The sequence below is a fragment of the Miniopterus schreibersii genome (genome assembly GCF_964146895.1).
Source record: "Miniopterus schreibersii genome assembly, chromosome: 12".
NCBI classification, from domain to species: domain Eukaryota; kingdom Metazoa; phylum Chordata; class Mammalia; order Chiroptera; family Miniopteridae; genus Miniopterus; species Miniopterus schreibersii.
In genome coordinates this window covers 58,138,387-58,153,500 of record NC_138112.1, presented here as the reverse complement: position 1 = coordinate 58,153,500, position 15,114 = coordinate 58,138,387, and the positions used below count along the sequence as shown (strand labels likewise).

Below are 15,114 nucleotides of genomic sequence, written 5' to 3'. Positions count from 1 at the left end.
GGGTCACGGGAGGCACAGAGACGGGGCGAAGGGCTGTGAAAAGGGGGTTGACAGGTGTTCAGAGACTCGGGGGAGATGCTTTCCACCTGCGGCCTGAACAATGAGAAGGATCCAGCCTTCAAAGACCAAGGAAGACCAGGCACAAAAAAGCAAAGGCCCTGTGGTAGAAACAAGGTGGAGTGTTTGAAAAACAAGAACAAATACAAACTGGTCAGAACATGATATACAATGAAGAAGGTATGTTGACACTGGAAAGGTAAGTAGTGGCCACATTACCTAAGGCTGGACAGGCCACAGTCAGGTATGGATTTCTCTTCCTCATATTGGAAAATATTTTCCTAGAAAATTCTCAGTAAGGTTGCCTCTTTCATGTCATTTCCAATTCTATTGTCTTCATTTACCATCAACTTCCAAGTAACAAGCAAATGAAACGAAAATGGATTCTCTTTTTCATATTTTAATTTGACTATGCAGTCACCCACACATAAGGAACATTTCTTTATTTAAATGAAGATATAGTTCTATCTCTTTCATGGAGGGGAAAAAATTCTTGATAAGGAAGGAATCAAGGAAATTCAATACCAGGTCGGTATGTTTTCTCTCAGGTTGCTCAGTGTGCCACCACTCTCGGTGTGGCCGGCCTGACACCTTCACTCAAGCTAGTTTGTGCAGCAAATGCCACATTGTTTCAAGACACTTTAACATTTTCCACGTCTTCCCCTCCCACGGTGGTGCACACACACAGGGGCGCCCTTAGCTTCTGCTCTGCGTCAGCCTTGCCTCGATGGCGCCGGCGACTCCGCGCGAGCATTAGCCATCACCATGCGCGCAGGCTTCTCCTAGAGGCGCTTGGCCAGGGTTTGCCAGGCAACGTAAAACAAGCCATTTACATCGATTCAAGGGATCCATAAAGCTGAAAGTCGTGCAGGAGGAGCTGCTAGTTAGGGCGAGAGCAACGATACAACTGAGACAAAACTATTTCATTGAAAGGCTTTGAGGGACCCATTTTCCAGTGTCACTTTTGCTGTAACGCACAATTGCCCCAAATAATGCAGGAATCAAAAACTGCCGAAAGGAACAAAGCCTAAACACAGTACACCAACTCTACAGGTGAAATGCTCTGCAGTAACATTCACCTGCCGACTACCCGGGCTAGTTAATGAACTATGACACTAAAGTGTCATGCTTTTTAAACACTTAGAAAGACGGCTTTGTTTCTTCTATTAGAAAACTATTTCAGTCCATAAAACTGAGTCTTTAAAATGGTGGTGTCTTTTCTTCATTTAAAATACCAAAATGCTGTGTATTGATTGAGTCACAAGAGAGTCTCTGGCCTTGGGAACGATTATATCACAATGTGGTTGTCTCAAGTTGGTGCGTTACATGGATTGCATGCTAAAATCTTAACCTCACGATTGCTCTCTCCTTCCCACATTGCATCAATCAACAATCCTTGCTAGTTCTAAGTCCAAATCTCTAATCAAATGCATGCTCTCCACTTCCACCTACACTGCTTTAATTCAGGCTCCTATCATCTCCCCAGACAAGCTCTTCTAATGGCCTGATTTCTTCCTGACCACACTCAAATGCCACCTCCTCTGTGAAGGCTCCCAGCTCTCCACGGCACGATTAAATCACTCCAACTTGCTTTGTCCCAGGAGCTCTCGGTACACAGGACGCTTACAGCACAGATTACCCTCTACCGCAGAGCTGCAAGTAAAAATATGCAGGCCACGTGTGTGACTGCAAATGTCCCAGGAGCCTCATCTAAAAGGTAAAAAGAAATTGGTGAATTTAATAATACATTTTATTTAACCAGGTATATCCAAAATATTATCATTTCAACATGTAATTAATACAAAAATATAACAAGACATTCTACAGTTTTTCATATTAATCCTTTGAAATCCAATGTGTATTTCACATTTGTAGCATATTTAAAATGTAGACATAAGCTGTTGTCAAAAATAACTGATCTGCATTTAGATGTTATAAAAGTTACCGTTGAAAAATTCCCAAATTGTTCCAAATATACTGGAAACTTTTATAATAACTGCATCAAATATCAACTTTTTTTTAAATTAAAATAAAATTAACATTTAAAAATCAGTTCCTGTCTCACTGGCTGCATTTCAAGTGCTCAACAGCCACATGCATCCAGTGGAGATTCTACCGGGCAGCATAGCTCTACGGTGATTATTTGTGTATACATCTGTCTTCCCCACAAAATCAGACCATGTCTAATTCATTTGTGTTCTCCCCATTGCCTTGGCACATGCAAGGTGTTTTATGAAAGTTTGTTGACTAAATAAAGAAAAATAGATGTGGAAGTCACCTGATTCCACTGTAATGTTAAATCAAGAGAATTCTTTTGTAGGGAATATAAATGGCCATTTTTCTGAATACATATACACACATACACAAGCACAGGCCTGCATGAAAACTAATTAAGACTAAGTACATTTGATCTGTCACCGACTCCTTCAATAATAAAACTGACTTCATACAGACTATTTCCCCTTCACCTGCGCCTTCATCCAGCTACTCTCCTTTCCTTAACGCACGCCTGGGGTACTCTACACAATTAGCACTTCATATAAGTTTTTACATTCTCTAGTTGCTTTCTTTCTCTACGTCTTCCCTTTCCAAATTCTATTTTACGCTTCTGCAGATAGAGATCATTCCTTGTTGCCCTTTGAAGCTATTATCGCAATAACAAAGTACAGGAATTTAATACATGACATAGAATCGCTTCTCCGATGCCTCCTCCCAGCCAACCCTAGAGCCCAGCCGCTCAGCATTCAGATTCACGCCAACATGTCAGGATAGCCGGGGCCAGGTAACCTCCCCACGTAATCAGTACTTCTCCATGTGCTACAGTGTGTTTTGCAAGTGCAACTGTCCTTCACCCCCCACAAGGTGGGATGATGATTCCAGTCTTTGTTACAATGCCCCGCCTCTCATCAAAACGGACGGACCCCTGCTGGGCGCTGCTTCCTGCCCCGCTCGCGTCTCCATCGCCCCCTGCCGGCCGTGGGCTGCAACAACACGACAGAGGGAACCGCGGGGAGAGATCTCTGCGGTCTTGTTAGGAGCATCTCCCTACAGGCAAGTAACTCTGATAAATCAAGGCACACATAAACTTCCACAAAGGGAATTACAGTGGGTTTATCATTTATTCCATTTTTGCTTAAATAAGAACAAAATAAAAGTAAACGGAAAGATGCCTTGGAGAGTCAGTCGCCGGGTTCCTCCAAGTCTGTGCTGGTGTTCTCTCGCTTTTGCTTGGACAGCTCTCTGATGGCTTCTAGCTCTGCAGGAGTGAACTTGGGAGTGAGCATCACAGCGTCATAATCAAATTCTTCATCAAGTCTGAAGGGCTGAACTTCATCTCCAAGTATCTACAGGACGTAACAAAGGAGGAAAATCATTTACAATCATTGTAAATGAAGATAAAGTTGAAAACATAAATTCCCTATTAATATTTAATTAAACTTTTTTTTAGACTTCAGCTCTCTCGGCTGATTAAGCTCTTTTTAAGTAAAGGAATAAATTCAATTATTCAATTTGACCTAATTTAAGCCCCTTAATATGCCCCATTTGTACCGTCCTGCCTCTACAGGAATATCATTAACTAATTCCACCCACGGCAAGAATTAGAAAGTCTCTCTTGCACACATTCACTACATTTTTACCACCTGTAGTGTTAGGACTAGAAACATACAGAAAAATGAAGAGTTATATTAAAGTGTGGAAAAACATGCCTTAAAATTTTGATCAACCTCGAATACATTTTCACCATTTACTGTAAAAGACATTTTCAAAGTTAAAAATACTCTGCACTTAATGCATTAACTTCAAATTATACCTATAATTCCTGGTCCAATAACAGTAGGAATTAAAGCACATAGTCTCGCCTTAAATTAAAAAGCCCAGGATTCCTTTGTCCTACCAAGAATTTCTAAAATACTATAGAATTTATCTACAAGTCAGAGAAATTCCAACGAGGTATAATAATTTTGTATCTATTTATTCATAATCTGTGTTTTAAACATTTCCTAAAGGAAGGTAGATTTTTTTAAGCATATTTGCCAATAAACAAGAGAGAATGCCTTACCTCTCACAACCTCACCCCTTGAAGAGCCCCCCCAGAGCCAATGGCGTGTGCTACAGCGAAGCCTCCGTGCGGCTCTGTAACATGTATGGCGATGCTGAGATAATTGAAAACTACGGTTTATGCAAGAACAGGGGAAAAAATGGCCTGAAGCTATAATCAGCTTTAAATATTATTGTCTGGAAAATGATTTCATTGAGTGGATTTTGCAGTGTTCTTGAAAATGGAGCGTAGAGCTCAGAAACCGTGCTGTTATTAAAAGCGGAAAGAAAAAGAAAAACCACCATGGAAAGTACGCATGTCCTGTCTGTTCGGCAGGTTGAATCTCAGTCAGGGGTGCGGGGTTCAAAGCAAACACCCAGCCATTTATCAGCCTTTCTTAGTAAAACCAGCAAGAGAACCAATTTCAGAGACTTGCTTGTTTACTCCTTAATAGAAAGTGCACGCTTTCCTGACAACGGAGTGGTCACTGACGGAGTTCCCACCGAATGCCAGCCCCAGTGCCAGGAGCTGTGTGGGGTGAGCAGTGATCTTCGGACAGCCATCTCAAGAGGCGCTGAGGGGCTGTCCCGTGCCCTAGGCTGCACGGCCAGGAAGGAAGAGAGGGGACATCTGAATCCAGGGTCATCTGCTTCAGGTGAAGCTTCACCTCTCAAACATCACCAGCAAAAATCCACCTGGGAGTCTTCACGGAGCCGCGTCATCGCTGCCTGGGAGAAAGGCCCTTTCCTGAATGAGCTAAACAAATCCCGTCGCTTATAACAAACAGCACACGAGGCTCCGCCTCATACCCTGACATCTACGTGGAGAGCAGCTGCACGCGGGAAGCAAGTCAGCCCGCAGGGGGGCTGATCCATCAGGGCCACCTTCTGAGGTCAAACTTATCATCGCCACAAAGGGACGAGGGGTTGCCCTGTTGAGAGCAGCTCCAGCGAAGAAACATGCACACAAGGACGCGGGATGTTCGTTTCCTGAATCCTAAGCGTCCCCGCAGTCTCCAAGTCTCCTGGGCAATGCGCGCCGAGGCTGGCAGGCCTGGCCCCGCCCTGGGCCGAAGCCAACGGACACTGCCAGGGCCAGGGGGAGTCCCATCGTGCCCATGCACCAGCTCATGGGATCCTGGCTGCCCTTTCATACCTGGTCAAGGGAAGAATGCATCACGTCTTGCTCCTGATATTATCCGACCCTGTGCTAGGCAGAGGCGGGCAACGGTGCCAGAATGTACAGGCCACAGTCCCGGCCACCAGGCGTTTACCGTTACATGTCATAGGAGCACATACAAGGTGCAGTGGGGTCGTAGAGGGGGGCACGAACCCCAGCCTGGAGGCCAGGGAGACCCTGTGGGAGTAAGTGATAGCTAAACTGATCCCAGCTCTGAAAGGACTAGCAGAAGCTAACGAGGACAGGAGAGAGTGAGCCTGAGAGGACAGAGCGGACAGAAAACATTCCCAGCAAAAGAAAATGAGTATCTAAGAACTAAGGGCAAGAATATAAAACCATTTTAAGAAATTGTGAGTATGAGAAGTGAGAGCAAATGTTAACACAAAAAATGAACCCAACTGAAGATAACATTGACTTCTTACTAAAGTTAAGGTGTCCAACTTATTTTAGGACTTGGTTTATTTTACTATATAATTTCAAAAGTAAACGTTCTACCTAATATTCTTGAGAGCATGCACAAACATACACATGCAAAGAGTGGCTGGGGAAGGGAGGTGTAGATGGACTATTTGCAGGGCCTCGAAAGTTTAGCATACGTTTTTGTGCATTTGGGGCTTTTCCCCAAGCCTCTGCCATTATAATTTTGTATTAACTTATTCTTTTATTAACTGTAAGTATATTTCAACAGCTCTCACAGACTGAATAGAAATGAATCCATTCTTAGAGCAAAGTAATTATGAATACGTAATTAGGAATACCCTAGTATTTATAGATTTATAATTCAACACAATACTTAGAAATTTATAAACCAACACATGACTTAAAAGGTAACTATTATTTTACTACAGGGTGTCCCAAAAAAATGTATACATACTTCAACAGCTGATAGCTCAAGTGATGTTTCTTTCTTTTCAGTTTTAATCCATTGGAATTAATAATGTTTAATAAGTGTACATACATTTTCTGGGACCCCTATATATACGTTAACGATGCCATTTAAAAACTCTAAATATAAAGTATTGCAGTTTTTTATTTAGTATTTTTTACTATACACCCCAAAATGATAAATTTGACTTTGTAAGTTAGATCTCAATAAACTTAACTTTAAAAACAACAAAAAAGAAACAACTAGATACACACTGCAACTCAGAAGACATCACTGTGAACTTCGAAATGACAGCTTTCAAAAGACTGTAAAGTAGCAATTCTATTTATGTATTTCAGCTGTTGGCTACTGGCACACTCGGCGAATTCCCTTCTTTCAAGTTAGGTTCATTTTAAGGTCTTGAGCTAAAAGACTCCATGGTTTGTAGACTGCTAACTCAAATTCTGATTTATTTCAAAGAGAAGAACTTGTGCAATGGAACACCAAATCTCCCACTATTAAACAGAAAACAACTATGAATTAAGTTATTAACTTGTTATTTTTGCCTAAGGAGCTGAGAGAAGTGTGTGGATTTCAGGTGTCTAACTTCAAATCTAACTGAAATCTTTGTGTAGCCTCTGGGGGAATAGAATTTGTACATTAGCAAAACACTGCTAGATTCCGTAAAATTGCTCATGTGACTTATTCTAAGGGAGATTCTGCTACAAGAGGACTTGTTTTCATTCATACCACCACATAGACAAATCAAAGAAAACAGGACTAATGCTCAAATCAGTAATAGCAGCATTTAGCTATAGGCTCTCTTACAAAACAATATGGTAAATAAACTGTCTTTATAGGTGAAAATTTTTGAAGTCCCAATAGGAATTGAAAAAAAAAACAGGATATCTCCCATTAAAATACTACCAACGTTTCTTCTATGACCTCTTCTGTGGGTTGGGGGTAGGGAGAAGGAACTCACAATTTTTCATCTTCCTAATGTGAATTCCTTTCATCAAAATCAATTAACAAAGGTGAGAAATTATTCACAAATAGAAAGTGGAAGTTTCTTGGAAAATGTTTGATTTTAATGGGGGAAATGCACAATGTATAAAACCAATGATAAAAAAAAATTAATTAGTCCAATCTATACCAGGACGCCATGGATTCTTATTAGGCAATTATGGGAAGTCAGAGTGTCCGGGGTACACTGGCATCCTCTGACACTGAAGTCACAGAAAGCAGCTATCTCTAGCCCCTTGGTAGGTCCTGACAGGACACATTTGCTGGAAGTCGATGCGTAAGTTCTTTTACTGCTACTGGGTGCTTTAAAATACGATTGCTACTACTAAACCACACAGAGTTGGTCCGGTATTAAGATTCTAGACAGTTCTGAAAAGTTTCCCTCACAAGTAATGGTTAGAAATAAAAATCCCAAACCAAGATATTACTCTGGATGTTTAAAAAACAGCAAAAGTTATCCATCTATGTCTTATGAGTCAGCCAACACACACACACACACAAAAATGTTTATATCATTTTGATTCCAACATTTTAAAATGTTCACATTTTCTGGGAAGAAATTTATATTCTTTTTGAGGATACAGCCATATACAGGGTTCTAAAAAGCATCTTACTGGATGTTTGATAGGTTCCAGAAATCATTCAGTGTTTCTTAAAATTTTCAACTGAAATCATTTTACAAAGATTTCTATAATGGTACTAGGGGGCATGACCACTAGTTGGTCAAATAATTTGTATGGTCACAATGGAAGTCAAGATCATAAACAGGTTCTTGGAAAGAAACTGATTCCTGCCAGAAATAACCTTGCAATTTTTGTTTCTTACTATTCAACAAAAGCAATCCGTAATTCAGAAAGCACATAGAAAAGCAGCTGCCCCTACCAGTTTATCTGGTAGCCAATTTAGGGGTTTAACGTAAGCCTGCAGGTGTCCTAGGCATATAGGTGTGCACCCTGCTCTCACCCCTGCCCCTCCAGGGAGGATGGTCACCTCACTTGCAACATGCACTTGAGGACAATGTCCTGAGGCAGAGGGGAGTTCCAGAGAAAACGAGCAGGGATGATCCCAGGGAACCGAGCCACTGCTAACTGTGAAGACCCTCCACAGGCTGTTACAAGAAAGAAACTTCCATCCCCTCCAGCCACTGAGTTATTGCTGGGATTCTGCCCTGCAGCAGCCTGGCCTTACTTTAACTAACACCAAATGTTTACAGGACCTCAGGAACAGTGATACAAAGAAAAAAGGCCAGTTCGGACTAAAAGAGATAAGAAAACCGTCTGTCCTTTCTGCTGCGTTGTCCCCAGGTGGCCCTGGCCCCTAGCATGGCATACGTCATGAAACAAAAATAGTTTCCACACATAAGCATACTCGTTCTGTGTTTAAAAAGAAATATACACATTAGAGATAGATGGCGGTGAGAGGGACCCAGTTAAGCAACTTGAATTCTGAATTTTCCAAAATCTGGGAAAAATGCAAGAGCACACAGGTATGCCAGCATTTCCCTGAAAGCACAAGTTATAAAGGCAGGGCGATTCCGAGCCTGACCGAGCCCCTGTGGAGTACCTCGTCCCTGTGCCTGTCCGCTCCTTTCACCGTGGGCTGGGGCTTCGCTCCAGGGATCCCAGGCCGGGCCACGGGAGGAATGCAGGGAGGAATTCGGGGGCTCAGGTCCTGCTCCACTTCTCCGGGCAGCAGCAGCAAATCTGGTGGATACAAAATATTTCACTTGATACTTTCGAGGAATTTACAGTTGACCTAAATCATCTAAAAGCCCATAGTAGTCAAAAGAGTAAAGCAAACATGCTCAGGTAGAGTAGGTCCATCTCACAACGCTTGTCCTCGTTTGGGATGCCCCTTTCTGGAGAGTACAAGTCCTTGGTGCATCTCTTTTAACCTTCTGGTTGCAGTTAGATTCCACCCAACAGGTCTGGGAGAAATATTGTTCGGGGGTGACTTGTTCATGCCTCTCACCCCGCAACCCAATGTCTACCTCTACAGGAAAATAGGGCAAAAAGATGCTAGTTCTGCCCTATTTTCCCATACTTTCCTGAAGGGTGAAGAGAAGGTAAGTGGAGTGTTTATTTCACCCCATAACGACATGGCAATGTTTCAAAATATATATTTTAAAAAACAATGATGCCAGAAGGAAAGAACTTTAACTTTCAGCAGAAAAATGAACTACTCTGCATATTCAGAACGTGTGCTCTAATTTTCAACACCTGCAAACAAACAAACAAAAACATGTTTCCGGCCTGTCTGACACAATTACAAGAGTTCAATGGCCAGTCCTGGTTTCCTGATCAGCGCATTATAAGGGGACGGGTGCCCTTACTTTTGCATGTGTGAGAGAGCATGGAAGCAGGACAGACAGCCAGTGCTCCTCCACGGCCCCCTTCAAGGAGGAGAGGAAGCGAAGCGAAGCACAACAGGTTTCCCCCGCAGTCGGGGCCTCCAGGGGACCGGGGGGGCTGCTGGGGCCGGCCGGGAGCTTGCCCCGGCTCGGGACAATGCTGCCTCTCCTCAGCGATGACCCCAGTGGAGTCTGCGTTCTCCGTGGAAGTGATTCACTCCCAACAGGCAGGCCTTGGTTGTTGCCAGAGGCAGCATGTACAGGGAGGTAACTGAGCATGATTCGACATTCAAAAACGGAAACTTATCTGAAATACATCTCTCACCACTGTGAGATCACCTTCACAAAAAACATAATTACAAAGTTCGTAAGACTCCAGCCACAGAGAAGGGGGCCTAGAAGCTGAGCGGGGGGGGGGGGGGGGGGGGGGGTGCAGCAAAGAAAGTGGTGTTACTGTGATTAATTACTGAAACCATAAACGGCGACCTAATTAACTAGCAGAAATAAAAACAATGATAATAGTCAACTCTTACGAGCTGACATGTTATATGGGTTATTAAGTCAGCTAATCCAACAGCTCCGCTATTTCCCGTTTTACGGGCCTTGAACTCTAACCACTGAGAGTAACCTCATTCAAGGTGCCACAGCCAGAAAGTGGCAGAGCCGGGCAGTCTGTCTGCAGGGCCCATGATGTCACATTATAAACTTCTTTTAAATAAACATTCCAATTACATGTATTATTTAAATCTATCAGATTAACCATCCAAACCCAGGGCCAAGCAATGGCACTGCAGTAGCTCATTAGCATGGTTCGTCAGTGTTAATTGCACTCAAACATTTTATGCCCAGAAAAGTACTATTTAAACTCAGTACAGTTGGTGGAAAGGTTGCCTTCCTAATATATCTATTTATGAGTTCAAAGCCAAACTCGGTGTAACTGCCTAGGACTGGTACAAGACTGATCTGGGGCCTGCCAACAACACAGGCAAAAAGAGAAAGGTTCAGGCCTCTTAATGTAAAAACCAATATCCACCAGGCCCCCTGACTGCCAGTGCAAACGTGAGGACAAGTGTGAGATAAAAATCAATTCTGCCTTCAGAGCTATTTAAAATCTGACTGACAATATCACGCACCGAGGAGGACAACGCTGCAATTCCTCTGCTAAACCTCTTCACCTCCCTCTCTAATATTTTGCAAAGAATGTTTTCTTTCAAAAAAAATTCTAAGGCCATGGGAACAATTCCCTCAACCCAAGAAGACTCAGAATCCTCCACAGTTCTCTTGCCATTTATTTCTTCAGTGTAAAAGCAAAATGCACAAATGTGTATCCATTGGTGCCTAACACAGCATCTTATAACTAGTGTATTCTCAACACACACTTGGAGATAGGAAATGAATTTCCTGCACCTCCGCTTTTAAACTGAACAGCTAGTGTCAAGCGTCTACCCCCAGCAGGGGATGTAAAGTATGTGCAGTCCTTACCCTCGAAAACTAAACTCTGTTACAGGGATGAGATTTTCACACATCAAATCTGAGGACAGTCAGAACGAAATTAAACAACCTGAACTCTAAAGGGAGCAGATGCATAAAAGAATGAAACCACGATGGAAGAGAATAGTCTGATAAGACGGTGATGACAAAAGCTGCCTCGCTTACACCGGCTATGCTCTCCGGTGGGGAACCGATGGTAATCATTAACAGAGGGCAATGGAATTTCTGAAGTCTGTAAAACTTTCTAAACCCGAAACGTTTTAAGAAACTTAATCCTACCTTAATTGTTTGTGAGACTACCAAAGGCCTCGTTTTCATCGTACTAAATGCCACTGCCTTGGCTGATGTACACTGCAGGGTCAAGGCAACTCTCAAAAACGAGTCTCGATGTTGGACAGCAAGACTGACTGAAATCATTTCAGTCTCTTCTTTCTCGACTACATCATAAAGAATTTCCAACATTTATGAACTATGTGTTCATGCCATTTGTCTTCCTGTATTTAGTCAATAATCACCAAGTCAGAAACTGTAATCATATAACCTAATACAAAATTTAAAAGTAAGCAATCTATCTGACATCTAATAATTTAGATAAGAATAATATTTAATCTGCCTCGCATAGTTATTAAACTAACCAATCTGTTCCTTTCTAGTCACATAGAAATGGCCAAATTTTTTTGAAATTTGGGGTATTCCCCAAGAACAAAAAGGATATGAGTAAAAACAGCTTCAGTGATCCAGGCCCTTTCTGCACACAGCTGCCCGCGATGATAGTCTACCTCAGTGATTCCTATTCTTAAAAATGTTTGAAAATTCCAAAGAACTTTAGTTTACGCGGGTTATATTTATGAATATTTACCATATTAGAAATAAAACTGGGAATTTTTCAAATATTTTTATTTAATTATTTTAAGATATCATTATATATTAAAATAAATATTTACTGAAAATATTTATTCCCAAAACAAAGAAAATAGTGAGAAGAGAAGCATTGTTCTACATTTAAAAAATGTTTTTGTTTTCCTTAAGCAAAGAAAGCTTGGTTCTATTCTATATTTGCTTAAGCATTCAAGTTTGGAATATTGTTTCGCTTGAAGTAAATTTTAAAAATCTAGTCTCACACAGATATGTAACTGGAAAAGGGAGGAGTACTTTAATAGTCCTTCCATATAATCGTGGCTACTCTTCTTTGATACTACTCTAGATCTCAACAAATGATAAAGTTTTAAAAAATAGTTTCAATGTGCAATCTGAAACCATTTCAGTGAATTTTTCACACTGTCATGTTAAAATCCATTAGTCTGTCTTACACAGTGAATGGTTCTTTCTCCTATACATGATTTTCTAACATCATAAGTTGGTCATTTGGAATATACTGATTCACTGTTTTATATAGTTCTTTCAAATGTAGACATAGTTCATTATACAGTATAAAAATCACATTAGTTAACATTGCCAATTTTATCAGAAAAGTCTTTAAATACTGGGGAGGTGTCAAGCTCGCAGTACTGAATATAAGTTTCCAAAAATCTGTTTGTCACTAGATCCACTGCCAATTTTGTCATTGACAATGAATACTATCAGTTGTTTGTCTTAAAGAAACAGGCTCACTTCGTCCACTTTTGAGAACTATAGTTTGTCATTCTTTCAAGTAAAAATGTTGATCCATGAAAGAAAAAAAAACTAATTCAGCACACGACTCAGTTTCCATACAACCATTGTGTTTCAGTATGCAGCATTCGATGTTCAGCATTTAAACAAAAACTGCCAGGTACACAAAGATGTCAGATCAAAAGGGGAAGTTCATAATATAATATTAAAATTATAAGACATGAATTCTAAAATAGCTGATTAATATGACTCAAATAATACATCACAAAAAATGGAGAATTTCAGCAGAACTAAACTCTATAAAAATAGATATTCCATACCTCTTTTGAGAACTGAAATATTTAGGGCTTTATTAGCAGATTAGACCCAATTCAAAAAAGGATTAGTAAACTATAAAATAGAGAGTAGAATATACTCCAACTGAAGCAAGAAAGGAAATAAAAAAGGGTGGCAATGCAGTAAAGAGCATAAGAGATTCATGTGGAAATGTTCAAGCACGGGTAATATTTGAAGAGATAGCAGCTGAGAATTTCCCAACACTAACAGGAATTTCTACAAACTTCAAACAAAATAAATACAAATACAAACAATACCAAAGCCTAGTGAAATTACTAAAAGACAAAGACCAAAAAATCATAAAAGCAACCAAATGAGAGAAAAAATACCATATTGTCCTCAAAGGAAGAACAATCAGATTGACATCTGGTTCTTCAACAGTTTTCAGGAATGGAGATCAGAAAAGAGTGGTATGAGATCTTTAAAATGCTGAAAGGAAAAAATTACAATCCTATAATTCTCTACCCAGCAAAAATATGGGAATATGAAATAATAATACAATAATGCTTGATTAATACAAAATAGGCAACAAAAAAAGAACATATAACTGGCAGGACAAGTAGAAAACAAAATAGTAAGAGAATAAATTTAAAGCCAAATATACCAGCAACTATATTAAAAGTAAATGGACTAAACCCTCCAATTCAAAGAGTTTTAAAATATATATATGTATACATGAGTGTATATGTGTATAGATGCATATGTATAAATGATAGGCAGTTCTCAAGGGACACAAAATTCAGAATAAATAAAAGAGGAAGTGCAAAAGAAGAAAGATAACTGCTCCCCAAGGAGACAGTGGGGAAGATAGGGAAGACTTACTCCAAGGATGAGGTTGGCGTTTGACAACGATAATAAATCATACCCCTCTCCCTCCAAGTACAGAAATAAAAAAGAAAGAAATACAGGAGTCAGAAATATGGGGACCAAAATACGAACTTTTTAATGGATGGAGCTGCACTTAAAAATGCTGCTTGTCCTGAAGTCACAATTGGGCTTCTAATTTTCCCAATCCTGTCCTCCTCTCGGGAATGGAGTGAAAGTTCCCTCATGAAATCATGGGGCCTGGGCAGCAGGTTAGCCCTTGCGGTTGACATGGCTTTCGAGCTAGACCTTAATGAATTAAGTTTGCACATATAAATACTGGAGGAACAGGGATTGAGGAACATTTGGAAGCAAGAATTTTTCCCTGTCAGTGTTTTTAGTGATCTCCTAGGCAACAGAAGAAAGGCTTTAACAGTACTAAGCATAAAGTAAATGAAATGACTAAACTCTAAGTTGGCTGAAAGATGCCATCTCCTAACTCAGGCCCTTTACACATGCTGTTCCTATACTCTCCTACCCACCCCTCAGCCTCACTCCACCCCCTCATATAGTTAAAGGTTACTCATCCTTTAGATCTCAAGTTCTCAGAGAGTTTTTTCCTCTGATCCCACAGACAAATTTAAGTTCCCCTGCCATATGTATATCCTCGTGAGATCTAGAACAATTTGTAATCACATATTTGTGATTATCTGGTTAAGGTCTGACTCTTCCAATAAACTATGAATTTCATGAGAGCAGGAACCAGATTGGTTTTATTTTCCCTTATAGTCCAGGCACCAGTCACAGTTGTTAAATATTTGTTGAATACGGGTCTCAGGTCATTGATAAGCTGCATAAAGCTGCTTGAAGTCACGGATAAGGAAAGAATTCTCTTAAAACAAGGAAGAGCTGACTGATGCCTTTGTGAGAACTGGGAGTACTGGAGAGCTTGAAAGTGAAAATCAAGTAAGACCGCCAGTCTTTGAGCAGGAATTATTTGTCCATTCTTTCCAACACAATCAACCACAAAACAAGTACACCTACTGACTGACTAAGAGAGTTATGCAAGAGAGTATAATTCTGAGAACTAGACCTCAGTAGGTCTCTGTAGCCAACTGCACTCAGCCGGAGAACAGGCTGGGCCAGCCGAGGGGAAATAGATGGCCAGAAGACTCTTTCTACTCTCATGGCCTCAGCACAGCTAATGCCTCTTCCAACTAAATATTTTGCTGGGTAAAAGTCAGCGGTATGATGGTAATTACCCTGGTGGTTAATGACCTTATCTCAAGTTTGAAGGAGGGAAAAGTTGGGTAACTTGATTTCAAATAAACACAGGGCAACGTGGTGGCAACCACCACT

General features: G+C 40.8%; 1 protein-coding gene across 6 annotated transcripts in view; it reads right to left on the bottom strand.

Annotated features, from left to right (window-relative positions):
• Positions 1-1,790: 1,790 nt before the first annotated feature.
• The window catches only part of IFTAP (intraflagellar transport associated protein), a 49,358-nt gene continuing 36,034 nt past the window's right edge, over positions 1,791-15,114 (bottom strand). For 4 of the 6 annotated variants that reach the window (XM_081155616.1, XM_081155618.1, XM_081155614.1 and 1 more), the window contains 2 exons: positions 8,727-8,866; positions 1,791-3,401 (listed from right to left, as the gene is read on the bottom strand). In XM_081155616.1, coding sequence (XP_081011742.1) covers positions 3,237-3,401; positions 8,727-8,866 — 305 coding nt within the window. In that variant the 3' untranslated portion in view covers positions 1,791-3,236. The remainder of the gene's footprint in view (positions 3,402-8,726; positions 8,867-15,114) is intronic. The other 2 variants (XM_081155617.1, XM_081155615.1) reach the window with 1 other exon arrangement.